Source organism: Archocentrus centrarchus, chromosome 12 (genome assembly GCF_007364275.1).
Source record: "Archocentrus centrarchus isolate MPI-CPG fArcCen1 chromosome 12, fArcCen1, whole genome shotgun sequence".
NCBI classification, from domain to species: Eukaryota; Metazoa; Chordata; class Actinopteri; order Cichliformes; family Cichlidae; genus Archocentrus; species Archocentrus centrarchus.
Window position 1 is genome coordinate 14,058,187 of NC_044357.1, and position 27,417 is coordinate 14,085,603.

The window sequence follows — 27,417 nt, forward strand, 5'->3', positions numbered from 1 at the left end:
GCTGTGTGCCAAAACACAAAGCTAAATGCTGTTAATGAGAATTTGTTTCAGTTACTGTTAATAGCTACTTATTAATTACAGTGTTACAAAATATCAAATGTCAAACCAAAGCATTTGCCTCTATCAAAAAAATCACAAGATTTTGTACAGGTCTGTTTCCATTGTGTCATTAATTTGTGGCTGTTTGCCGGGATGTTATCATGATATTACTGAGCCTGCTTGTATTGTAGACACAAATTAGGTCAACATTTCTTTCCTCTACTGTTAAATGGATTATGTAATAACTGAAATTTCAAACATTTGTATAGTCTAATATGACCAATATGAAGATGAAAAAGCACATAACTGGAGAAGAACAACAAACACATTTTTAATCAATTTATTGATTTATTTACCAGGACAGAAATGCATGGGGCTTTTTTTTTTTTTTAACCAACAACAGCCACTTGCTCGATAAAGGGTCAGAGGCACGTTCTATTGGTAAAAACGAATGTTTCACTCAGTTTCAAAGGCTCCTCATTGATGTTTCACATTTCATGCTCAAAAACAATAAGCTTTCCTCACATCTTAATTTAAATTAATGGACAATTATTTATAGATATCTTAATTACCAGTGAATGCAAATAGTGCACTCAGACCCTGGTCTTCCATGTTATGGTAAAAGGCTGATCCACATAAACACCCTTTGAAGTGGCATCTACTATCAGCTCCTGTAAGAAGAGGAAGAGGGAGACATGCCTTTGTTAACATACTTCCACATTTGTAGTTCACATTTAATAATAGCATTAATAAATGAAGCTACTTAATTAATTACATTTTGATATAGAAACATACAGTATTTAGATATCTACTTCCAGAAATGTACTGACCTGCGAGGCAAGGTTGTGCTCTGGGGTTAGCTGATGTGTCTCTCCAGCTACAGTTAGGGTAACCTCTGTGATCTGAGTGCTGCCTGCACCCCAAACCCTCACCACACCCAGCTTCAACCGATCATCATCAACCAGACCGTGATGGGCCACCTGACTGGACAAGGTGTTCTGCAAATGAAAGTGTTGAAGACAAGGAGGAGGGTTACTAGGAATCAAATATATGTAATGCAAAAGATTGTGGTATTTGATTAGTCTAACTGACCCTTTCCAGAGACCACACAGACTTGTGCATACACAATATCAGCAATGGTGCATGTGTAACACAAGCACAGGCAGAGCTTCTGTTTTAAAGTGATTGGTGTTGTCTTGGCTCCATATGAAAGCATGTGCACCAAAGTCAGTGGGCTGTCAATGGTCACAGCTCATGTTTTTTTAATAAGCGTGTAATTTGCAATTCTGGTGCACATTTTGGCATTAAACCGCCACCCTGATCTCACAGATGCTCAGACCATCTTCATATTGTTTTATGAATGCACACCTGTGGCATGAAATGAAGTGTTTGTGGCTGTTAACTGGAAGGCATTTCAAGCCCTTTGGTGTGGTACTGGTTTGGCTTATGGTTGTTTCTGTGAAAAAGCCATAACTCAAGTCTTGCCAAATACCTGTCTTTTTTTAATAACTGAAACATACTGCTCAAAAAAATTAAAGGAGGGGTAAAGTAGAGGTGCAACAAAGAGACAACCCCCAAAACAGGAATGGTTTTCTTCTTCTTTTCTGACTGTGTTTTTTCTTTTTGGTTTTTTTAAACTAGTTTAGCATTTGGCTAGGGTCAGTGTCACTACTGGTAGCATTTTTTCTTTTTAATGTAGGTATCAACATTTTTTTTTAAAGTGATACATTTGTCTCAAAAGGTATTTCAAGCCACAGATCTTTGCCAGTGGTTTCCAACAGTTTTGACATCCACCTACCTCAGCCCTTCTGAATGCCAAAGCATGCGTTATCAGCAATAATGATGGCAATAAAAAAAAAAAAAGTCATAACACAGAATTTCCCCTTGAACTCACCGATTGTGCTGAAAATAAGGTCAGAATATATCTGTTGGTCTCCACCGTGTCTGAGGAGGGAAAATAGGTATGTGACTACACAACAACTGACAGAGGGAGTTTAGAAATGCATGGCAATGGTTGGTATGCAAACAAAAAAGTGGTTGTAGTGTAGTGTAGTGTAGTGTAGTGTAGTGGCTGTTTATCATGTAACTATAATGATCTTTCAATTAGTTGCTGAAACACTTAAATCCACAAATATAAATTTTATGACAGCACCAGAGGCAAAGCCAGATAACGACCATTAGCTATTAGGAGTGGGGACTATGAAAATAGACATGTTGTTTGCTGTGTTTGTGTGTATATGCATGTGTTAGAGTGGGTGAGTTGACTATGTTATTCAGTTATCATGAATAACCAACTCCATACTGTATGCTATTTGGTGAGTTTATGGGTGTAGGTGCTTAAGAGGGACCTTTCACTTACCTATTCCTTCGCCATCATCCCAGAACAACGATCCTTCAGCTGTTCCAGTGTCACTCAGGGCGACGATCAGTCCTAGAGGATTCTTCCGACTTAAAAAAAAAAAAGGTGCGGGGGGTGTTATAGCAGACTACTAAAGGACAAGGTTTGTTTATACCTGCTGCTGAGAATAAACAGATGCCTGCTGAGGCGATCCATGTCAGCTCCTTGCTATTGGAACAGTAATCACACCCTGACTGCCTCTCACTGTCATTCCCACTCAGGCTTGAAAACATTAAAACACACATGCAGTGTGTGTTCCCCTCTGCATCGCTGCACAGGCACTAAGCCACAAACACACACACACACTTCACACTACACACAGGATGCAGAAGCTGTGTGATCTTAAGCTGTATGAGCCATAATGTGTGCACGCTTACCTGTAATATGTAGTGTTCTCTGGTTTTTGCCAGGGTAAGATATAGCCTCCTCTGATGTGAAGGTTAATATGGTCCAAGGGTGTCGGCATATTAATCATTTGGCCACGCACTCCAGCATCTTTGGCCTAATGAGAGAAATAATTACATACTACTGAAGTAGTAGAAATACTACAGGCACAGGTATGTGTGTGCAGTGATGGTGGGGGTGGGGGTAGTAAGGGATGATATTAGGCTGTGGAAACCATCAAGTCATTAAAATGTAGGCACCTTTAAATCAACACCATTCTGTTATTGTTGTAAACGAGTACTTACCGTATGGAAGTCATACCAGCGTGCATTAGGAAGATAGCCAGTCAAATTTCTGACTCCCTACCAGGAAATCAAAGACAAACACAATCAGTCCCAACCCTAAAAGTGTAGAAATTTAGAAAAAAAAAAAAAACTTTTTGTGTTACAGCGTACCGGGTCCAGTGCGGGGCTGATAAGTAGGGCAGGTCCCCAGAGGAACTGTTTGTAGATTTCCCAGGTAGTTCTGTCATCCACAAACCTGCGACACAGCAGCACAGAAGTCATTAAGCCTACTGAAAGAAACGTTACCATCGTCAGTCCAGGCCACTATTCAAGTGCTCATTCAGAGTTCAGGGGTTTCACGATGGAAGCTAATTAAACCCACTTACACTTACACTGCCAGTTTCTTAAATACCATCTGTGACTTTACAAAAGACATTTTCCACTTCAAGTTATTTTCATGGGCAAATTTCTCAAACCAGCCTACCTTACTTCACTACAAAATTCATGGATATGCAAACAAAATTATAATATTCTAATAATTATAATAACTAGTGTTACTGGCCATTAAAATATGCTTGTGTTTAAAACACATGAAAGCTCCTCCTAAATATATATATTTTTTAAATCCAGAAACTGCTTCATGTGATATTGCACATTCCTTACTAATGAGAAGCAGTGCACCATAAAATCAGGTCATCTTCCCAGTGATCAGGGCAAAAGATCCATGCTGCTAATAATTCAATTATTTAATAAAGTGACTAAATCTGCAGTCATTATTGACGATAACAGCCATGTGTGTGTGTGTTGTGGTATCGTGCTTACTCGTGCAAAAGCGGTCTGATTACTGTGGTTCCTTGCGTATGTGCCTCATACATCAGCGTGTACAGATAGGGCAGGAGGGTGTAACGGATGTTCAATACATCCCGGCTTGCATCGGCGAATGCTTTATCCCAAGAAACAGGATCTTGTCTCTGAAAGAAAAGAGAAACCACGTCTATGACACTAGCAAAACTCCTGTGTTACCACAGGCACTTCTCAGACTCTTGTAAATTACAAGATTTAAGTACAAAAAATACACAATATAAACAGATTTTAAACATTTCTTTCATAATTGTTTTAAAAGTTAAGTCAGGTTTTCTTCAGTGCACAAATGGAAGCATGCAAAAGTCAAATAAGCAGTAGGAATCAAATTTAAAAATTCACAGTACATCTCTGTGCATGTATTTTAAATTCACTCACCGGGTTACCCTTGCTATTGTGGTTGCGTGAGTATGGATAGAAGGCACCCAGCTGCATCCAGCGAAGACACATCTCATAGTCAGGTCTATTAAAGAATCCACATATGTCTGCTCCGGTCTGAAAGAGAGAGTCAGAGTCTGTCTTTTGTTTTTTTTTTGCAAGCATCATATTTGTCAAATGTCCTTGCATGGCATAATATAAATGTAGCTGGGCTGTGAGTATGCAAATGATTCTCCATAACAAAACAAGATAATTCAAGCTACTGTACGGTATTCAGTAAGGACAAAAATCACCAGAAGGTTTTATCAAAGCCAGGATAGATGATGATACTTACATAAGGGATTCCAAACAGACTGAACTCCATCATACCTGTAGAGCAAAGGGATATGGGAAGTTGTGGAAAATGAGGATTAGTGTTTTCCAATTATTGCAGCATTTCATCAACAATTACAAATAACAAACATCTTTGCATGTACCTATAATGGATTTGTAAAGCTGATCCCAACTAGAAAAGTTGTCTCCAAGCCAATGTCCAGCCCATTTTCCACTGGAGGGGTAGGTAGATCTGGTGACCACTATTCCTCTTTTACCTGTCACATCTAGGAGGGCACTGTGCAAAGGAGAGGGACCAGGAGATTTGTCTTAGACTTGGAAATACACACACATACACAGGCACATATATGAATGCATATACACTTACTCATAGGTGGGCTTGGTGTGGGACCATCCGTAGAGGTTGTGGACATCATAGTGTCTGACTCTTGTTCCATCACTGAGTATCTGTTCACTGTTCATGCACAGAGTCTTATGGTTTAAGCCAAGGTGCTTTGACTCCAAGGCTGCAAAATGATAAACATAGATAAACACAGAATCCTTTTTAAGGCATGCTGCTTATGCTGTAATATAATTTTAAAAAATACAGTTACATAACCTAATCATTAAACAGGATGAACAGGGACAATATTCAGCTTACGTGGCATATAAGGCGGGTTCTCTAGTCTTGGATCACCAAGACACTTCTCTCCAACTGTACCGTGGACAAAGCTTGCAGGCTCGTTCATGTCCTTCATGTAAAGGTAAAGTATAGGTGATGAAAGTGAAAAGAACATCAGGTGCGAAATATGGTGAGATTGTTAGATTTTTTTTTTTTTTTTTTAACTTCAGGACACTCACAATCCAAATGCCATCAAACTTCATAGTTTTCTCATAGAAATCTTTGATTTCTTGATGCCACCATTTTGCTGTTTCGGGCCGGAAGTAGTCTGGAAATGCGGTGTATGCCCTAAAGAGCTGGAGATGAGAAGGAAATTATGAAAACTGAAAGTTCCCATGCCTACTGGTATGTCTAAAGTTTAGGCTCATATTAATGATACATATGGTGGCAAGGTGAATATTGAAACTGCTGTACCTCTACTTGGGTATCCCAGTCCAGACTGTCATCTACAGTGACGTTGGGATAATCAGGCCAGACCTGTAGAAAAAGGTCACAAATAATATTCCCACACAGTATTTTAAGAATTCTCTTTTTCAGTACAGCACATGCTGAGGTACATATTGCTTAACTTCATGTGTCCATTCATTTGGTCTTACCTTGCCCCACACAATTCCATCACTGATCTGCTTGGGCCACTTGATGTAAATATCTGCTGCTTTGCCTCTCTCAAAGGCTGGGTAGGGCTGGGTCTCATTCCCTGCGATGGCGGGATCCTAGAATTAAACATGCACAACTGTTGTCTATCCAGCAGCATCAGTGACATTTATCCTTTACAAATAAAAATGACTGACACTTCATTTAACATTACATTCAAACATCTGCCCTGCTACTAGTGAAGTGCCACATTTCATCATTACCAGGATGAAGATAAACCTCATGCCCTCTTTTCTCATGCTGTCGACCAGGGCAGGGAGTCCTTTAAAGTCTCGGTCCAGGACAAAGTCCAGCTGACGCTCCATATAGTCAATGTCTGCATACTGCACATCCTGCAGCAGATGGAAAAGCTCAAATGAACTGATGTTAAATTAACTTTACAGTTTGCTGCATATTCACCGTTATGCACATTACAGAGTGACTGGATACAATATGTTTTAATATTGGTTTTAGCTTAATAAATATGTAAAATCTGCTATACATTTTATTGCTTTAAGAAATTCCTATGCATCAAAATATTTTGGTTCCTTTGGACGAATGTTTCAAAAATTCCGTTTTCACATTTTATGCAGACTTTTTTCTCTTTCACAAGATTAAAAAAAAGCTATTTTATTCAAAGTAAAAAAATAAAAGATGACTATGTGTGCGCACATTTGCTCTTCCACTCAATATTTTGTTCCACAGAACTGCAGTCAGCATTCATGTATGGTGCTGCTCTTAGCTCATCTCAAAAAAGCCTCTCTCCAGGAACTTACATAGGGTATACCAGCTGCCCTCATGTCTCTGTATAGATCTGCTATTTCCTTGTCATTGGAATAACCATATCGACAGAGTTGGAACCCAAGAGACCAATAGGCAGGTAGAACAGGTCGTCCAATCAACTGTTAAAAAGAAAAACAATGAAGTCAAAATGGTTAAGTACAGGAAAAAAAAAGTGTTTTGCAGGAAAATGAGATAGGGATTGTGTACACAAAGTGTTTGTATGGTGATTGTGTGAGTGAAGAAGTAAGCTGCTCCAGTCCATCAACAGCTGCGTAGATCTGGGGCCCTGTACTACGATCCAAGTGCAACATACCCAGGGATTCACTTATCCCAACATCTGCAATTGGGATAAAGCTGGTTATCAGCTCACTAAGTTAACACTGGGTTTCCTCATTGAGCTACCAACGTGTTTAAATGAAAAGGATGGCATTGGCAGCATCTGACAAGTCGCACTTACGGCTAAGTGTACTGTTTTGAGTTTAAGTTTAAGATATTATGAAGAGGTATCAAAATGCAGCAATGTAGCATTTTGCACAGAGCTCAGAGGTCCGTCAAGGAACTGTAGGCATAGGTGATTTCATACCGTTATACTGTTCATACTGTTGATCTCTAATTTGGAACATAACCTGCTCTGAAGCTGGTTAGGTCTATGGTATGAGTTACCATTGCAATATACCCCAGTAAGTTAACCCAGGGTCAACTCTGAAGTTGCTTGGGTGAGACAAAATCCTGCTGCGTGGTACAGGCACAAAACACACAGGCACAAACAAACCCAAAGTCCAAGAAGACTTACTTGAGTGTACTCCTGCACCACCATCTCAGGCGTAGGTCCCAGGATCATGTAGAAATCCAGGACGCCACCCAGAGTTCGGTAGGTTAACGCTGGATCAGGCAGGAAAGTCACGTCTAAAACAAAACAAAAAAGTGCATTTGTGTTACTTAATTATATGAAGTGATGTGTATATATGTGTGTGTCCACTATACATGTAAGCAGAAAAGATGGAAGAATAACACTATATTGGTATAGTGTGTAAGTACTAGGATAGATAGATAGATAGATAGATAGATAGATAGATAGATAGATAGATAGATAGATAGATAGATAGATAGATAGATAGATAGATAGATAGATAGATAGATAGATAGATAGATAGATAGATAGATAGATAGATAGATAGATAGATAGATAGATAGATAGATAGATAGATAGATAGATAGATAGATAGATAGATAGATAGATAGATAGTGTTTAGTGTTTATGCACAAATTCCATGTGATGTGTGCGTTTTTCCTCTCACCCATTGCATTGCTGTTTAGCAAAAGCATGCCATGAGCATGAGCTGTATTCTCAAGGCCCATGTAGAAGGGGTGGACTCCATAGCAGTTCATCTTGTACTGCAATGTGAAACAAGTGAATGCTGGTTAAGGTTTGTGCTCATGCTGACTTGTGCATCATTTGTTGTTGTTGTTGTCTTTTCATCATACAGTACATTTCTGTCACTTTTGTTTAGATGTGTGCCTCTTCTTCATAAGTATTAGTGTGTCCTTAAGTGTGGCTTAAGAGGGAGAAAGATCACCAGACTATTCACTAACAATGGGAATGAAGCTTTGTGGTCTCTGTCTCATGGCTCTTCTTGACATCTCTGTCATAACAAATGCAAAAGTACAGATTTTCATTCTGGAAAGATTTACATAGATACTAACAGTTCAACTCTGAGTGCTCTTAAAAATAAAATATTTGGAATAACCAGTTTATTTGGTGCCTTTAAAAATCTTTCCTTTAAATCCTTTCCAATTTTCTACATGCTAATTGGCTGTAGATGCCCTCTCCACAGTGCATAGCAAAATTCTGGTTTATCAGGTATCCAGCAACTATTTTTTAGGTGTTTTGCAAGTGTTTAAGTGTTCCATCTTGAAATTACTTAACATGAACTGCACACATACATATACTTCTGTGTGATGTTACAGTGTGTGCGTTAGTGTGACACTTACACCAGGAGGCTGGTCCTTGGCAAACATACCCCAGGTATGATAGTTGAGATCGTGCTTATAGGTGGGATGCTCTGTTTCCCCAAAACCATAAACATACTGAGATGACAGTCTAGTTGACACTTGGATGAAAAGGTCTGAGAAGGTGAAACCTGGCACAGATGAATCCCAACTAAGAAATGAGGATTGGACCAATAAGAGAAGAGAAAGAGAGGGCAGGAGGGAGGGAGGAGAAAAGGGAGTTATTCAAAATATGGTTGATATATCGATGTATAATGGGGACAGGTATTTGCAGGAAGGTAGTAATGACCCACTTAGTGATTAATGCCTCTAACTGAGCATTCATTTCTAGAAAAGGGCTGCCAAAGATCCATTATCCATTTTCAACCTACACTTCTAACTTATGACATGATAATTTAATCCTTTGTTAAGATTCATTAATATTTACTTAATCCTCATTGGAAGGAGGAAACCTCTCTGCTGTGATTAATGGATGAAAAACATGTAGCCTATAACTTAATTAACACATAAATAACAGTAAAAGAAAATAAGATCTATCTATCTATCTATCTATCTATCTATCTATCTATCTATCTATCTATCTATCTATCTATCTATCTATCTATCTATCTATCTATCTATCTATCTATCTATCTATCTATCTATCTATCTATCTATCTATCTATCTATCTATCTATCTATCTATCTATCTATCTATCTATTCAAAGTGATTGCAAAGCTCATAAACTCCATTTTACAATAGAGCATAAAACAAAAGGCTGGAAAAGTAAATGGTACTAAAAAGAAGCAGCTGGAAGAATATTTTGGAACTAGTTAGGGTAACTCTCAACAGGTCGGTAACGTGACTGGGTATAAAAAGTTTCTCAGACATAAAGATGAGCAAAGGTTCATCAATCTACAAAAAACTCTGGCATATCATGGGCTTGAAAATATGACAAAGCAGATGTAGGACTGCTGAGCAGCTTGAATCTGATATCAGATGAGAATGGGACAACATTCCTCTCCCTAAAGTCCAGCAGCTGCTCTCCTCTGTTCCTCACTGTTTATTGACTGTTGCTAAAAGAAGAGGAGATTCTGTATATATATATATATATATATATATATTTGCATATATATTGCACATATATATTTGCATTGTGTTTTTAATTACATTTTACAAAGAGTCCCAGCTATTTTTGGAAACGGGTTCCTGCAGCCAAGATACTCACATTATAGTTCCCGTGTTTTTCCTAATTATCTGGATGCCGAATGGGTCATTGGCAATGACGACCTTGTAAAGCCTCTTGTTCTCATCAGTCTCAGGAGTTTTAGGAAGTGACAATCCCACTGGTACCTCATAGCGCTTTGTCTTTGGGTCAGAGATCTGGATGTGAAAGAATTGTTATTGCATCAGTATATATGTATTCACTGCACCACCACGTCCAACAGGAAGTAAATAAGTACAGACCTTGAACTGCAGCATTTCACTGCTGTGATAATGAATCTCAACACGGAGTGTGTCCACATCTGGTGACTCTGGACGACCACTGCTTCCATACTTGTTGTTCCGAGTGATGTCAAGTGTCATGCCTGAGCTAGTTTCCACAACTGATGTGACAGTGTAACCATAGTCTTGTGGATAGATGCACCACGGGCCTTTTCCAGTGGCGGGTGGCTGCATAGGGAAATAAAAGAAATTGTAGGGATTTTAAGAATATGCTTCTCTGTTTCCAAAATTTCTGGGAGGTACTTTTTATTAAATCACCTAAACCCTATACTTGTGTTCCAATATCCAGACTGAAATGTTATTTTATCTCCAATATACACACATCTCACTATTGTCATGACTGGTGCACCTCCCACAGACAACCTGTTCATATCTCTAAGGCACCAGAAGCTTTGATAAAATGGAAAATTCTGACACAGTGGCAATAAGAACAGGTTTGGTGTCATGTGCCATAAAGGATGTAATCCCTAAATCTTTTGCAAATGGAAGAGTAGAAATATTTTTCTTAAATTGTTAAATTATGTGCCCACAGTATTTCACAGAGTGTTAATCTTCTTTTTATGCACAGCTTTTATTTTCAATGTTCCAACATTTTTTAAAATGCGCTGGAGTTAAGCTAAAACATCAAATATGTTATGTTTTAATGATTTCAAATTAAATATAGGATTTTAAAAAATTAGTAGAAAATATTCATACTTTTTGTCATTTACATTTGACACACTATCCTTTGTTGATGGAAAAAAAAAACCCACATTTATCTGAGTCTATGACTATTTTTAGAGAAAGTCACTACTTACATCCCAGATGCAGCCTCTGGCCTCGCACTTAGCTTGATCCGCATGCTCCTCTGGATGGCAGTCAATGCGGATCACATTCCACTCCAGCACATAGGTCTCCCCCAAGGTCAGTCTGAGGTCACGCAGAAACAGCACCTTTGTATTGGAGGAAATGTACGGTCATTGTGGAAGCCATGTAAGAACATCCTGGCCAAGCTGTATGAAAATTTTCCTCATGCTAGTAAGCTCAGACCTGCTTGCTTGAGACAGAATGTGGGCTTGATGATGATGATCCATTTCCACTCATTTCAGAATCATTTGTAATGTTCCCAAATGAGTTATTGTCACAATAATATTGGAAATCATCTTTCACTTCTGCCTCTACATTGACTATCTGATGCATCCTTAACTGATGAGTTGCTGGTGACTATCACAGTGTGGGTTTTGTTCATTAACATTTTAATTCCTTTTTCTGGAAATGGAATTCCCTCTGATATGAATAAAATCAATAATGGTTGCTGTTTTTATTTTGTATTTGTGCATTATTGTGTCCATGCACATTCTTGTATTTACCTTCTTATCTCCATCATGGTGTATATTGCTGCCTTCTAACGTAGTAGTAGAGTTTCTAGCGTCAACATGAATTACAGTGACGGTCGTGGGAGGAACAGGTATCCCAAGGATGGTAATGTTGTCAAATTTCAGGTTGTGTGGGTCACTGTAACCAACATGGTCCGCCTGCATTATCAGTGTTCCCTACAAGACAATAGATACACAATCACATAATCTGACCTTCTAAATTTTATCCCAGATTCACAAAATGCAACATGCAATACTTTTTTTTTTTTGTCTCTGCTATAAATAGATCTGTGAGGCTCCCACCCTAGAGTAACATTAACAAACAGCAAATGTGTACATTAAACATGCAAGTAAGTCCTTAGTGCAGTTTGAAGCAGGAACATCTTTGATCCAACAATGCTTTAGCATCCCAGTGTTGGTCGGTCATGGATGGTAATATGGACTGGAAAAGTCAAAATTCTCAGGTGGTTTTGAACTTTGAACTTCAGCTCAGATTGAAAGGAATATGTCAGCTGGATTTGAAAAAAGTGATGCATGGTCTAGTGAGGAGAACTTACCTGGGTAAAAGAGAACTTGTAGTGGATGTAGTTCCCATTCTTAACTGTGTCTGTAAAGAGAAGCACATGGAGATCTTTTTCACTGTAGTTGAACACAAGTGATGCACAGTTACACAGCAAAATAGCTCGCTTCTATTTGTTAATTGGCTAATAACTAAGAACTTTCATTCTATGAACATAAAAGGATGCCTGTAATCAGCAGAAATGGGGGCAGCTGTGTCCCATGATTGATTTATTATGTCATTTACATTCCTGCTGGTCCTGTCTATGCTCTCACAGTGTTGCCCCTTCTGGACACACCCCTGAATACCACACATTTGTAAAGATGCAAAAAAAAAAGAAAAAAAAAAAGAAGGCACAATATGAGAAAAGGGACAATACCTCTGGAATCGCCATCATCCCAAAAAAGTTCCCCAGCTGCATTGCCGTTGTCATCAGGAGCAATGATCAGACCCATGGGGTTCTGCCGACTAGTTAAAAATACACAAACACATAAAATCACAAACGTGAGTAAAAAAACAAATTCAGCAATCAAATGCACAAATGTGAATAAAATGAAAGAACAGATACAACCATGCGGTTTAAAATTAAAATGTGTGCACCTGGATGTGGTGGTGACATCAGGTTCCTGTGTGGGGAGGATAGCTCCACCTCTGATGTGTAATCCAAGTTTGTCAGCTGGTAGATACATGTCAACATGCTTTCTGCGGACCGATACTTTTTGCATCTGATCAGAAGGACAGAAGTATAAAATATTAATTTGCCTAAATTCCATCTTGTGCACAAGATAATCTGTGTATGTATTTTTTTTTATTGTATTTTAGTTTATTGTTCAATTGTTCAGAGTGCACTGGTCCCATAAATCAGTCGTCATCAGCAATTGTAACCCCAAACAGGTCACCCCTTTCTGCTTTAGATGCATCAGTTGTCACACATGCACAAATCAGTAAGTAACATCCAATTCGGAGATTAACTATTTTGGTCCACTTTGCACAAGAGGAATAAGTGCACAAAATTGACTTACTTATATTATGTCAAATAAGACTGGGCTCCCTCAAATTCCTCTCTTTCATCCTTTTTTTTTTAATGTGCCCCTCCATTAATTTTTTTTATTATCGGTCCACTTATAGTACAATAAATGTCTGATCACCTGAAAACTACACCCTCAGAGCAGTCTAAAAAAAAAAAGAAATCCCACAATCATCTCTTCTTATTCACCTTCCACTTACTTCCTTCTCCAAGTCCTGCTTTTCTGTCTTGTGGTGGGCTTTTTTTATCCTGTTTTCCTCCATTCCAGTGAGCTGTGAGGGTGTGTTTGCATGTGTGTGTGTATCATTTTATGCAGTGTAGTATGGGTGTGTGTGTGTTTTTCTCATCCTCTCTTTTGTTTTCCCATTGATGTGTTTTTCCAGTATTTTTTTGCTCTGTAGCTTGTTTTTCATGGTCATTTTTACCACATCATTGCTTTTCCACTCTTCCATCTTCCTACCTAGATAATCACAGGGGACCAACCAGGACAAGGGCCCAGCCAGTCTAATCTTTCATCTGATCACTGGGTGCTTTACATCACCACTGTGACACCTAAATAAGGTCCCAAAGGAGCTTAGCACCTCTCGCTGTCACTTTCTTCTCTTCTCCTTGTCCCCTCTCTTGCTCTTTGTCCTCTCTCTGGCTCTGTCTTATCACTTTAGTCTCTCAGGCTCAAACAAAGAACTCGAGGCACCGACTTTCATGTGAAACATGTTTTTTTTAATGTTTTTGTGACATCTGATCTGTTTTTTTTTATCTATTATATTTACAGTGCTTATTGTGCTAATTCAGCTCAATGGGATTTTTTATGGTAATTGTTTTTGACTCAGATTACACTGAAGATATTTTATTAATTCGCCTCCCTAAATGGGTTAGCTACATTGTAACAGTGACTCATACTATCATACTGTGCTATCATTAAAAAGAGCAGCATTTTTGAAAGTGCACTTAACTTGGACAACTTCCAGTAAACACCAAGCAGAGGAAACATTTAATGACCTGAAAATATTCTTACCGACTCATAGTCATACCACAAAGCATCGGGTAGATATGCCTGCACCGTGTCCACACCCTGAACAAAACAAGAACAAAAGACTTTGAGTGATTTTGACTAACCTGAGTATCTTCGTCTGTACACTTATTCTGGGATAGTTTGTGTTTCTGGCATGGGTGTGTTTGTGCAGGCGTGCATGTGTGTGTGTGTGTGTGTATTCGCTTACTGGATCCAGTACAGGTGTGATTAGCAGGTGTTTTCCCCAGAGGAACTGGCGATCCACAGTCCAGGTTGCACTATCAGAGTAGAATCTTGCAGAAGGAAGAATCCAGGCAAGATTAGATATCTGCCATTATGTTGTGACCAGCCAAAACACATTTTAGTCTAAAGTCTGTATTTTGTATGTTCCACTGTTTATTGACAACCTTAGGAAACAGATGCTTTGTTACAATGATAAACATCATATTTCTATTGTTACTGTGTCTTTATTTGCTAATAATTCCCCTTTTTAATTTGTCTAATTTTTCAGTTTATGATTCATAGTGTAGCTGTGCTTACATTGGTTAATCATGCCTCAGGCTTTCCAGCATGTTTTGGTTCATTCCAGCTGTGTGGCTTCAATCATTTTCTCACAGTTGAACACTACAGCAGCTTGCAAAGTCTCCCGTGGACTTTACATACTGTTACTTAGATGTTTTTTTTTTGTTAATGCTGCTTGGTGTCTAAGATGATCTGACAAAATCTGTGTTTCTTGGTGAAAGGTGAAAGGAATAAATAATTGCAATATTTGATAACTGGTTTAAATATGAGCTATGTTATGTGAACTGGTCACTATAATAAATGTGGTCTGCCAGATGATGTTGAAGCGACTTACATGATGTAAGTGCATCCATGAGCAAGTTGAGACAACTGCAGTTATTTTGTGCTTCTTTGAATTAACACTATAATGACTTAACACAATATAATGAATGACTTACTCATGCATGACAGGACGTACAACAGTCTCCCCTGTAGTGTGGGCTTTGTAGAAAAGTGTGTAGAGGTAAGGCAGAAGCGTGTAACGTATCGTCAGGTAATGTTTAGAAGTTGCCACCAGCAGTGAGTCGGCACCATACGCAGCTGGATCCTGAGGCTGGAGACGGAAAGATGGATTGAAGGGATGGGGTTAATGAACAAGAAGTAATGGGGAAATATAAATAAGCATTTGTCTTTTCGACAAATGGGAAAGTCATCAAATAACAGAAGAGCAAGGGAAGGAAAACCTGGGGGGAAATTAGAGGAAAAAAAGTTTTGAAGAGGATGGATGAGAGTGCAAAAATTAGCATGAACAAATACACATTAACCCTATTCATTATGAATAATCACCAAATTACCTAAATTACCCAGTTTGTAAAGACAAAAATCAAAAGATATTAAAGATTTTAACATTACCGACTCTTTGCTAAACCCTTCATTTGAAGAGTGATTGTCCAGTCAGAAACACAGGACACAAGGAAAGACATTCAATGCTATCAAAACTAGAGGTCTGATGGAGCTTGTTTGATATTTTTTAAGAAATCAATCTCTTTGAGTTTCATTGTGCCACTGAGCTTATGAGCAATGCTTTACACCTGGCTCAAATGTTATTGTGTTTCAGTAGCTTTCACCTTGAGTTTACTACAGTGTTACAAAATGAAATGCACACCATGCAGCACTTTACAGCCAAAAACTGATGTCCAATATAAGACTTGTGTGTGTGTGTGTGTGTGTCGGAGGGGGGGGGGGGGGGGGGGGGGGGGTGCATTTAGAGTACCTTGAATCCTTCAGCGTTGTGGTTCCGACTGAAAGGATAGAACGCCCCCACCTGCATCCAGCGACGACACAACTCTTCAGGGGAGTCATCAAAGAAACCACAGATGTCAGCTCCAATCTGAAACACATTTAGTCAGAACCCACTAATTCAAGTGTATCAGGAATATTGTTGTGCTGGAGAAATGAAACTAGAATAACATTTAAGCATGTGTCTTCTGAGGAACGTAAAATTGGCGTGACAAAGTCACCTTTTTGAATGGTACTATACAGTCTGAATGCATCTGCAGTTGTCCTATGTCAAAGGATATTATAATATTATATTATCACACTTTTATGCCTTGCTAAAGAGGAGACAAAGCATACTCTTTCTTTTACTTATTTTATTTAGTTTATTTAGTTTTTTTGTTTTTTCTCTGTCAAATAATTTTAACATTTGCCACTCACATAGGGTATTCCAAAGAGCCCAAACTCCAGCATGCCAGGGATAGCCCATTTCATGTCATTCCAAGTGGCAGCATTGTCCCCCAGCCAGTGACCTGAATATTTTCCCACGCCTGGAAAGGAGGAGCGCGTCAGCATCATGGAACGTTTTTCTCCAAACACGCGCTGCAGAGCTCTGCGGGATGGAAAAAAGAAAGAAAGGAGACAACCAGATGATGCAGGGTCATTAAGATCAAAAAAGAGAGGGCGAGAGAGAGAGAGAGCACAGGGGGGGAAAAGATACCCAGGTTCCCATCAGGTGAGAATCTGTCAGTGCAGGTATCGACTGCTTTGTAAAGGCAGGTTCCAGGTACTCGTGTCATTACCATTGGTCCATATTAAAATTGTGGCAACTGACACTACTTTTGCCTTGTGTGAAATAAATGGAATTGGAGACTATGGAGATTCCTTGCAACCTTGCAAAAAAATAAAAATAAAAAAATTGGAGTTAACTTGCAACCTGTCTGAACTTTTATATTTGTATGTCAGCTCTGTCTCAGGACCATAGGACAGTTACTTCTGATTCTACAACACCTGATTTTAAAGATTATGTGTGCATTGTTCATTTTGAGCTGGCCAAAGTCTTGCTGGTCTGACAGGGTCGGGGGGAGCACAAGAACCTCTCCTTCATTGATTATGGATGCACTCACTTTTCAGTAGCCAGCACCATGGAGTAGCCGTACAGACTGTGGACATCATAATGGTTTCCCCAGGTCTGCTTGGCATCCATACACAGAGTCTTACTGTACATCAGCTCGTCCAAGATCTCTGAAGGGGAGAAAAGATAAGAGGTAAGTTGGAGGACACATAGAGAGAATACAAAAAAACAGGGTGCAGAGAAGGAAAGAGAGCGATGGTATCGACACAAACAACAAGGACAAGAAGAATGAGACAGGCACTGATGTGCAGTATGCTTTAATAGGAAGTGGAGGTGCTGAGAAAATGAGAGAAAAGAAAGCAATGTCAAAGGAAAACTAATTATGCTGACATTACAAAAGATGGAGTCTTAATCATATTCACAAAATACAGATTTGTGACTATTAGAACGGTCAGGAACATCACATATTTAGCATGATGATGGCTCAGAATACAGAAAACAGTATCTCTTACTTGGAGTGTAGGGAGGGTAGTTGAGTTTGTTAGCATCACAGCCCTTTGCTGATCCTTGCTTGAAATTAGCAATCTCGTTCATGTCCTGCAAGTGCATGTGTTTCAGTGTGTTTGCAATTAAAGATGAGAAACTAAAGAGGTAAATTCCTCTGTTTGGTGCTCGTTATTGCCCCCAATGTTCAACCCAAGAGTTGAGTAACTGAGACTACAAATTGCAGCCATTAAGTCACCCCTTAATCTTACGTATTTAAAACTGACTTACAATCCAAAGTGCATCGTGTTTGACCTCCTTGTAGAATCGCTCATACTCATCCACCCACCAATCTATGCAGTTTGGGTTGGTGTAGTCTGGAAATACAGTCTCCCCTGGCCACACCTTGGAGAGAGTGAATGTGAGATGATGTTTGTTAAAATTGTCCAAAAAAAAACAAACAAACTTCTGCTTATCTATGGCATTATGCCCCTGTCTTTCCTCTCTTCCACCCCTATCAGTCCCTCTGCCTGCCTCCTTTCCAAAGTCTCTTTCTATCTCCTGTCTTGTTTGTGCGTTTTTTCTGTCTGTACCTGATCGTTTATCTATTTTGTCTCTCCTCTCTCATTATTTCTTGCTTCCTGTGTATTTTAACCTGCGTGGCCTGAACAGAAATATCCACCTGTTTAAATGAGGTCCTGCAATGAATTTAGTCACACACTCCAAACATAAATGCCACCAGGAAAAGCTTTTATCCAGGGCTTTCCAAGCAATTATTGTCTATTTTAAAAGCAGAATATGCAACAGGTCTATTTCTGTAGCTCCCTGATTAGAAAGGCAACAACAGCAGAGGTCTACCAAACACACACTTTTGTTTTCATGACCAGAATAACTCTAAATATGTAAATAAACAATAATAACCCAACACACCGGTGTGCACTGACAAACCACAAACAACCACAAACAGCTTTTGATCCAGACAACCTGAGTCATGCATTTTACATCGTCTTTCTCTCTCGCTCTCTTTTCTGTCTCACTATTACACACACACACACACACACACACACACACATGTACGCACACACTCTGATGCAGTGAGCAAAGGTGGTGCTATGAGCTACTGAAACATGAGATGTACCAGTTTTTCACAGGAAAGCACAGAGTCATAGAGTGAAATCTTTCTTTTTCACTGTAGATAATTTAGTACATTTATAAATATCAGTACAATTTAAAAAGTTGTGTAAAGTTAATAATGAAGGTATCCCTTTATAAGTTTAAATAACAGACTGTGATTTAAAAGAGTTTAGAGGTTAAAGATAGCTGAAATGTTTGAAAGCTTTTAGCATAAATAACCAAATTTGATAACTGAAAGAACAAAATGGTTAAATTCATCTCCTACTTTCATAAGCCTTAAAATGATGCAGACTCTAAGCTGTTTGAAACTGATGCACTATTCAAGCATAATTCATTCATTATGTTTAAAAGTACGGTTTAAGTTGTTTAGTCATATTTTTTGCATGCTCTCTCTCCCAGAATTAGGCTTGTACACAAATGTCGCTCACCTCTCCTATCAGAGAAGTTTTCCCGTCTGATTCAGTGACCCAAGCATTCTTCACAGTCCCACGATCATAAGAGTCATATGGAGCATCCCCGACCCTCTTGCTGGTGGCTATTGCAGGATCCTGGGGGAAAAGGATGCAATCATAAGAATATGTGTTAAAATTAAATTGGTAAATGCACTTGTTCTTTGGAGTGGCTGATGTATGGTTGTTGTGTAGTTGAAGTAATCATTTAAGCACTTTGGTGTTTATGTTTCATTTGACAGCTTTTATTTGTAGCTGAAAAATGACTTTTTTGTAATCATTTTAAGTTCCATTCATAGACCCAAAGTATTTCTTACCAGGATGAGGATATATTTCTGCCCCCTCTCATGAAGATAGTCAGCAAACTCGGGAAGCTGAGTGAAGTTCACCTTGTCATAGGTGAAATCTTTCTTATTTTCCATGTAGTCTATGTCGGTGTATTGGACATCCTGCATGGGAAGAAGAAAACATGCAATTTTCCATTCTGAAATTGAGGTTACTTCAAACAGGTTATATGGCATTAGATATTCAATGCTTAATTTGAAGTGCTAAAATTCTATCATCACTTTTATGTATTACAATCACATTTGCGTCCAGCGTTGCAGTGTAATAAATTCAAAATCCCTCTTAATGCCTCTTAAATGTAACCAGTCGTGCTTTTGCTTCTATGCATAACTTTGACACATCAGCCAAAGAAATCAACATCTTCAGCATGACTTAAATATGTTGTTCACATGATATATTTCCGCCTTAGCATATCTAATTCATTTCATTTTTATTTAAGTAGAGCCATATCACAACATCAGTTGCCAGTGTGTGACTTTATGGTTGCTCTCTGTCTGTTGCAAAAATCTACTTCATGTCAATGGAACAGATGGTTTGGAGGGTTCTGCCAGATCTCTCCTCTAATCAGAGTAATCAGGGAGGCTGTGATAATACCCTCTGTGGTCTTTATAATGGTTATCAAGCATGTGCCTGAGTACAGCAGGAAGGAAAGTATCTGCCAAATGCTAATGTCTCCTAATATCCTACCAGCTCCTGATACCTTTGGATATGAAAGAGAGATTGGAGATCATAAAAGCGAACCATTAATATGCGTTTGTTGAGTTGTGATAGAGTGATAGAGAGGTGTTTACCTCAGCAACTAAGGGGGGAAAAATACATTGCTCCATACTGAATAGGCTTTTTACAGTCACCTCTCAAGGCTCAACAAATAAGAGCAGTAAAGTTATTTTCCCAAGAAAATGTCAACTAGAACTGATCTGTGCAGCAGCTCAGAAAGGAAGAGACACTGGAGTAGTTTCAAAACTCAGATCAGCATGAATGAGATAATCAACATTCAGTGAGGTCTGAAAAATAGTGGTTACGCGATTGAACCTATACGACCCAGCAGATTCTTCATTATTCGACAGAAAGTTGGATCATGCTGTGTAAGCTGAAGGCCATTCCAATCATTTTCTGTGTGTTCACGTCTCCACAGATAGCATAGTGGTTAAGGTTCCTACTTCACAACCCACATAGTGATGCATGAGCACTACAAATTTAACAAGGGGTACACAATGTGACGCATCGATCAACCTGCCTCTAAAAGCTATACAGCTGCGGCAGCAGCCAAAGATATCCCTCTCTGTAAAATTTAGATGCTACAGATTCACAATATAGTGTGAAGATATTGAAAGCGACTACTGTGTGAGTATTTATGCACAAGAAATGTGTAACATATAATATATAATATTGTGATATGGTGGAAGTAACATCTCTAACCAAAGCATTTCAGCATTTTGAGGAATAAAATAATAAAATCCAGATGTTTGTAGGAGCAACGGTGCGCTGATAGCAATTTTAAATAGGTCTGAAAACAATGTTGTCAGAGATGGTGCATAAAGACAGCCTGACAATAACCATTACAAAAAAAAAATAGCTGACTGGTCTTACGTATGGGATGCCCACAGCACGGTTCCTCTCCACTGTTTCCTTGACTATATCGAGGTTGGTGTAGTTCCACCGAGAAAGCTGGAATCCCAGTGACCAGTAGGGAGGAATGACAGGCCTGCCAATGAGCTGAACAGCATAATTGGAAATATCAATTAATTATGGTGTCAACGGATCACTTTTTACACAACAGTATTGGCCAGAAACTGTTCCCCACATATTTTTGAATTTAGAAAATCACCTCAAGGAACTCCTGCACCACTTGTTCTGGCGTGTCACCAAAGACGATGTAAAAGTCGAGAACCCCTCCAATGGTCCTGTAGCTCACGGCTGGGGCAGGCTGCAGTGTCACCTCTGGGAAGAAGAAAAAAAAGTTTAATTGTAACATTTTTATGTTATATTGAATTTTTTTTTTTTTAATTGCAACTCCAAAATACTCCTGTAAATCACTTTAAAGCAGCGGGTGTTCTTGCATTTGTCTTTACCCATAGCATTGCTGTTCATGAGAAAGACACCAAATGACTTTCCACTCTCATCCTCCAGACAGAGGAAGAAGGGATAGTGTCCATAGAGGTTGTGTGTTCCCTGCAGAGAAGCCAGAGCAGCACAAAGGAATGTGTGAGATTTACTGAAACTGAGGGGGTGACTATATGGCATAATCAGCTTATAAGACATACAATTATGAGCCCTTTGAGAAGACAAATACACTGTAAACATGCACAGACATACTGTAGATGGGCACACACACAGTCCACAGCACTTTTTAAAGTGTGTGCACGTTCTGTCCTTACCCCATTAGGGAAAGCATCTCTGGTGAAAATTGGCCAGGTTTTCCAGTTTGTGTCATGGCGATACTGCCTGTGGACATGCTCCCCCAGACCATAAATATTATGAGATGGTAGCCGAGCAGACAGCTGTAGGTACTGGTCTTCAAACACCAGTGGAGCCATTGTAGTGTCGAAGCTAAATGTATTCAGAAAACAAAAGACTAAATGATCACAGAGAAGTGAAAAGACAGGCTGACATTAGTAAATGTGGAAAAAGGGAGAACGGGTAAGAGAGAAGCAAAGGAAGGAAATGAGGGTGAAAATAAGACAGAGACATTTGGAGCTGCAGAAACAGAACAAAAAAAAAAAACCAGAAGACAGAGAAGGCAGACAATCCCATTAAATTCCAGCATTTCTCTAGTCTTCAAAACAAGACATTCACTGGTTGCTGAAATACCTCAGCTGCTCAAGTTTCAAACAGCTGTCAAACTTTAGTAAAGGCTATAATTGTAGAAAATATACACTATTATTTCCATGTCTCCATTTGTCTGTGTTTAACATTTCTAATGAGTAGGTGATCACTGCAGTGTCACCTAGGGCCAAGCAAGCATTCCCCGTATTTACATGAAAATAATTACTTATCTCATGGGGAACTATCTTGTAACAAGGAAAGGTGTCACCTGTCATTTTTATGGCAATGATGCATTATTATTAACTGCTTCAAAAGATGCACAGAATCACTTAGTAAATTTCTGTTCTCAGTTGTCTGAGGTGACTGAATTCTGATAATAATAATTGTGACTAAATTAAATATTCAGCCAGTCAGTGTGGTTTATATTAGATTTTCTTTACTGCGGCATGTACAAAGTTTGCAATTATTGTAATTAAAAAACCCTATCTCCCACCCTGCACAACAAATACACACAGCACCTACACACAGTGAGCACTTACACAACTTTTTGGTTCTCCTTCCTGCGTACAGTGAGGCCAAAGGGTTTCTGTGTGATCTGCAGTGTGCTGCTGATGGGACTGGACGGCTTATTGTTGAGGCTGCTGATGTGCTCGTGAGGGACCTCGAACCTCTTATTGTTGGGATCATAGATCTGAGGGAAAGGATACAACCATTCACGCAGTGAGAGCCTGGCCTCATCTCACGCTAATGGTAATGCTTTGTTGAGTATATTCAGATTTTTGTCTCCAACAGGATTTTCATTAAACATCCTTTAATTAATACAAATCCTTTGAAAATTAAAGTCAGAGTTGGTGTTTGTTAGTGTGAGCGTTCACCTTAAATCGGAGACGATTGTCTGTCTGCATTTCTGCCTCGAGAGACAATTCTTTTATCGCCCCACCAAATAAAGATGGAGAATCCATTCTTATCAGGTTTGCTTTCAAAACTGCAAAATTAAACAGATGACAATATGATATTAAGAAGTTTATTTAAATGTATTTAAACAATATATATTGCCTATTTAGTCATTTAAGCATAAAAGGGTGCAGGGTTAGAGTAGAGGGTTATAGAGTACTTAATTAGCTCTGATGTACTTACAGTACGTCATTTGCATAGTAGCTATAAGCAATACCAAATGTGTTTCAAAGTGTGTGGTACAAAGGATTGATTTCATTTTTATGTGTCAGTTAAACTCATGTCATGATGCATATCTCAGGCTGGCCTGTTGCGCTCATTCTGAGCATCAGTATTTTCAATTTATGGAGCTTGTTTGTCAAGAAATATGTTGTAGTTTGTCAACAAAATGTCAGATTTTGTGTAAAACACCCAGTGTGTTCTTTTGCTTTTACACACTGAGCTAACAGAAAATAGAAAACATACACTGGTAGCTAAAATACTCAGGCTGCTGTTTTCTAAAGTACCAAAATCCATGCTTTGGGCAAAGTGAGTGAAAAATAAAAATAGTGCGGGAAAGACAGACAAGCTGAAGGAATGTGGAGCAGTTATGAATTTTAAGCTAAGTACAAAGCCACTTAATTTCCATCAGTTAGTGAGCACAGGAGCCTGAAAAATGGGGAGAAAGAGGGGAAGGGGCTTTACCATGAGGGCTTGATGCGTCCTGTGATTCCACCGTATATCCATGGTTGGTTGGGAAGAAACACCAAGGAATGTTACTCTCATCCCGTGGGCTCCAACAACAGCCGCGCTCCTCACATTTCATCTGTTCAGTGTATTATTGGCATCATTATAATTATCCACATTAGTGTCATTACTGATACTGTTAGAAACTCTTTTTATCACCATTGCACATTTTTAAATGGACAATTAAATCCCCATTTAGTTTGACTGTGGTCCATTAATGATATTTTTTTCTTTTCATTTGTTTTTTCCGTGCAGGGTCTTTTTTTTTTGGGGGGGGGGGGGGGGGGGGGGGTGTCCCCACACATTACTTTCTAAGAAATGATGGTAGTGCATACCTGTGAAGCTCCAGCATCGGGGAAGCAGTCTACTCTCTCACCCACAGGAATGTTGGGACACGCAGGAACAAATGCTTTCAGAGTTTCTGACGAAAGATAAAATATCTCCTTAAAGGAATGCAAATCAGCATTTTAAGCAAAGGTCGGAGCAATTTTATGTTATTACAGTAAAGAACAAACAAGAGGTGGATGAAGGGGTCAGTGGCAGGTGGCCTATGCATAATATGCATGACAACAAAGATCCACTAAACTGGCATCTGACCTCGAGCCTCATGACATGTTGCTGTGGTCCACCTACCCCCTTTGACTGCAGACAGAAGTATAACTGCTGTCAAAGTCGTCGGAAAAAACAGGTCCATTAAGCTCACACCCAAGCCAGAGAGGCGTCTTTTCCCCATCTAACATCCACATGAACAAAAAGACAAGCACATGAACAAAACACACACATACATATAGAGTGATTACAAGGGCCAGTAATACCAGTAATGATACCAAGTTTACTAAAGGCTAGGTCTCAAAAGTACAAAAACTTTGCTGCTTAATGAGGCACATTGGTAGGAGGCACACTCAGACACATGCACAAAAAAAAGAAAAACAGTAGAAACATATTAAATATGCACACATATTATTAACCTTGAATTTTCTGCAAAAGGCATACAAAATTGAGACAGACCCAGAAAATTCATACAGTAAAGGATGAAGGAGAGACTGCAGAAACTGTCCAGAAGGCTTAGCCTAGTCTTTGCAAAGACATCCATTTATTCACATTATCATATGCTGATGTGCTTATTGAAATGAATCCTAGTAGCATCACAGCAATAATGGGGTTTTTTTTTGTCAGCACAACACTGTTATTCATGCAGTATCTTCAAAATGCAATCTACAAATAATGTGTACCTTTTTTCAAAGCACAGTAACTGTATAGTATGATTATAATTTTTTTAGTAGAACAGCTAAACAGCCTGCCTCTTACCTTGGTTCTCTCCACAGGTAGGGGTAAAGTGTTCAAGAGCAGTAGCACCCTTTTAAGCCACAAGATGAGGGATCACGAGGGCTCAACCCCCTGAAGCACGCGCTTACCCCCTGGGTAAGTGCGTGTTTCATGCAGACCCAAAAGCCATAAACTGCCAGATAACCATCTATTGCTTGTGGGACGTGCAGCCTAAACTCTCCTGACCAGGTTGTTAAAATATCCCCATTATCGTGTTTGCTGAGTCTGCACACACATGCATGTATGGTTATAATTTAACTAAAGATTACTGTGTATTTTTGATGGATTATGCAAGCCATGACGTAGCAAGAATAATCTTTTCCTCTTTTCAATAATTAACAGACTGGAGTAGACTCTCACATATTCAGCTGTTAGTAACGAGTTGAAAACATATCAAATGTGCGAATAAGAAAATTGACCATTTTAAGAAAGATATTAGCTGATTTATTAGCAACACATCACAAAAAAGTTGAAACTGTGCCATGTTTACCACTGTGTACGTCTCTTCTTTTTTAAACAGCAGTCTGTAAATGTGTGGGAACTGAGGAGACCAGCTGCTGGACTTACAGGAGAGGAATGCTCTCCCATCCTTGTCTGATATATGATTCCAGGTGTTAAACAGTTCTGGGTCTTCTTTGTCTTATTTTTGGTTTCCGCATCTTACAGAGACATGGTGTTTGCAACCAAAAATCTCCAATTTGGACTCATCAGACCAAAGGACAGATTTCCACTGGTCTCATGTCCATTCCTTGTGTTCCTTGATCCAAGTCATTCTCTCTGAGATGTGTGTGCTATTTGAACTTGAGGACACTTTTAAAGTTCTCAAAAGTTTTCAGATTTACTGACCTTCATTTCTTTAAGTAATGATGGACTCTCATTTCTCTTATTTAGTTGAGTAGTTCTTGACATAATATGGATTAGAACATTACTCAAACAGGGCTATTCACTGTATGCCAACTCTACCTCTTCACAACACAACTGATGGTCTCAAACACATTAAGAGGGCAAGAAATTCAAGAAATTAACTCTTGACAGGCACAGCTGTTAACTGAAAGCCATTCCAGCTGACTACCTCATAAAGCTGACTGAGAACATATGAAGATGTGCAAAACTGTCAATTAAGCAAGCGGTGCCTACTAAGATATAAAACATATTTTGCTTTGTTTAACACTTTTAATTTTAATACTTGATTCCTTTTGTGTTCCTCCATAGTCTGGAGGATTTCAGTATTAATTTACAATGTAGGAAAAAAAATAAAAAAATTGAATAAGAAGGTGTGTCCAAACTTGTTTTATAAGCAAGTATAATTATAATAAGAGCAGTTCCATTCCAAGGAGCCAGACCTCCTTGTATTTTTTTCTTTTTAAGAGGTCTTGAGCAAATGTTTTCCAGACTTTCTGAAGGTTTTTCAAAGTTCCTTGGACATTGGCTGCTTTGTCACTCCTTTTCAATCGAGTCTTTGTACCTGATCACTTTTAGAGGAAATGATTTTTGTTTGACACTGACCTATGAATCATTCAGGCATAAAAAAAGACACCTAACTCAAGAGATGAAACCAGTGTTGTTTCTACATATAACTGACAATTTGGCAAATAGTATATAGTAAAGCAATTTGTTACTGGCAGTCTGTCGCAAAAACACATCATTTGTTCCCATATCTTTAGGTGAATCTACAAAAAATGCCAAAGATAACACAGTTTTACAATATTACAATACAATAAAACAATATCTTTGTATCAATAATGTGATTCCCAAAGAGTTTTTATCCCAAATTCGCTGGTATATCTCAGCATAATGTGCAGTGTGTCCTTAAAAAAATTAAATAAAAATAATTCCAAAATATTACTTTCATAATACAGAGAACACGTATAACAGACTTGAATTAGGATATTTAGATTTCAGCAATACCTAGTATGATAATCATTTTTGTCATGTCACATGTGGAAAGAACTGTAAGCTAATCTAATCAAATGGAGAGTATCGTACGATGGAAAAATCCACCGCAGCGCACAATAGAAAGTAAAACGCATTAGTCTTTATGGCATATTCATTTGGTCAATTACTAATAGGACAGTTATTGTTGGTGATCATAATTTGTAATAAAAACATAATCAGAGAACTGATGCAAGATTACACTCTAGAGTAATCCTCCACTAAAAAAAAAAAAAAAGTGTTTTATT

At 38.7% G+C, this 27,417-nt stretch overlaps 1 protein-coding gene across 1 annotated transcript; it reads right to left on the reverse strand.

The window, feature by feature from the left end:
- Window positions 1-394: 394 nt before the first annotated feature.
- Window positions 395-25,440, reverse strand: LOC115789276 (sucrase-isomaltase, intestinal-like). Its single transcript, XM_030742615.1, has 48 exons — window positions 25,220-25,440; window positions 24,545-24,644; window positions 24,247-24,332; window positions 23,870-23,990; window positions 23,107-23,216; window positions 22,771-22,922; window positions 21,844-22,015; window positions 21,538-21,637; window positions 21,294-21,406; window positions 21,056-21,181; window positions 19,438-19,569; window positions 19,100-19,219; window positions 17,829-17,942; window positions 17,567-17,651; window positions 17,107-17,224; window positions 16,421-16,592; window positions 15,978-16,094; window positions 15,163-15,317; window positions 14,412-14,496; window positions 14,207-14,263; window positions 12,765-12,889; window positions 12,544-12,632; window positions 12,163-12,212; window positions 11,600-11,782; window positions 11,048-11,182; window positions 10,212-10,418; window positions 9,973-10,127; window positions 8,747-8,915; window positions 8,053-8,149; window positions 7,548-7,660; window positions 6,748-6,873; window positions 6,196-6,324; window positions 5,935-6,051; window positions 5,753-5,815; window positions 5,518-5,634; window positions 5,318-5,408; window positions 5,045-5,183; window positions 4,821-4,954; window positions 4,679-4,713; window positions 4,345-4,461; window positions 3,928-4,076; window positions 3,277-3,361; window positions 3,127-3,183; window positions 2,815-2,939; window positions 2,399-2,487; window positions 1,934-1,983; window positions 870-1,037; window positions 395-710 (listed from the first exon to the last, which is right to left on the reverse strand). The coding sequence occupies exons 2-48, from the start codon at window positions 24,642-24,644 to the stop codon at window positions 633-635; spliced, it is 5,427 nt and encodes a 1,808-aa protein (XP_030598475.1). The 5' UTR covers window positions 25,220-25,440; the 3' UTR covers window positions 395-632.
- Between the last annotated feature and the right edge of the window lie 1,977 nt (window positions 25,441-27,417).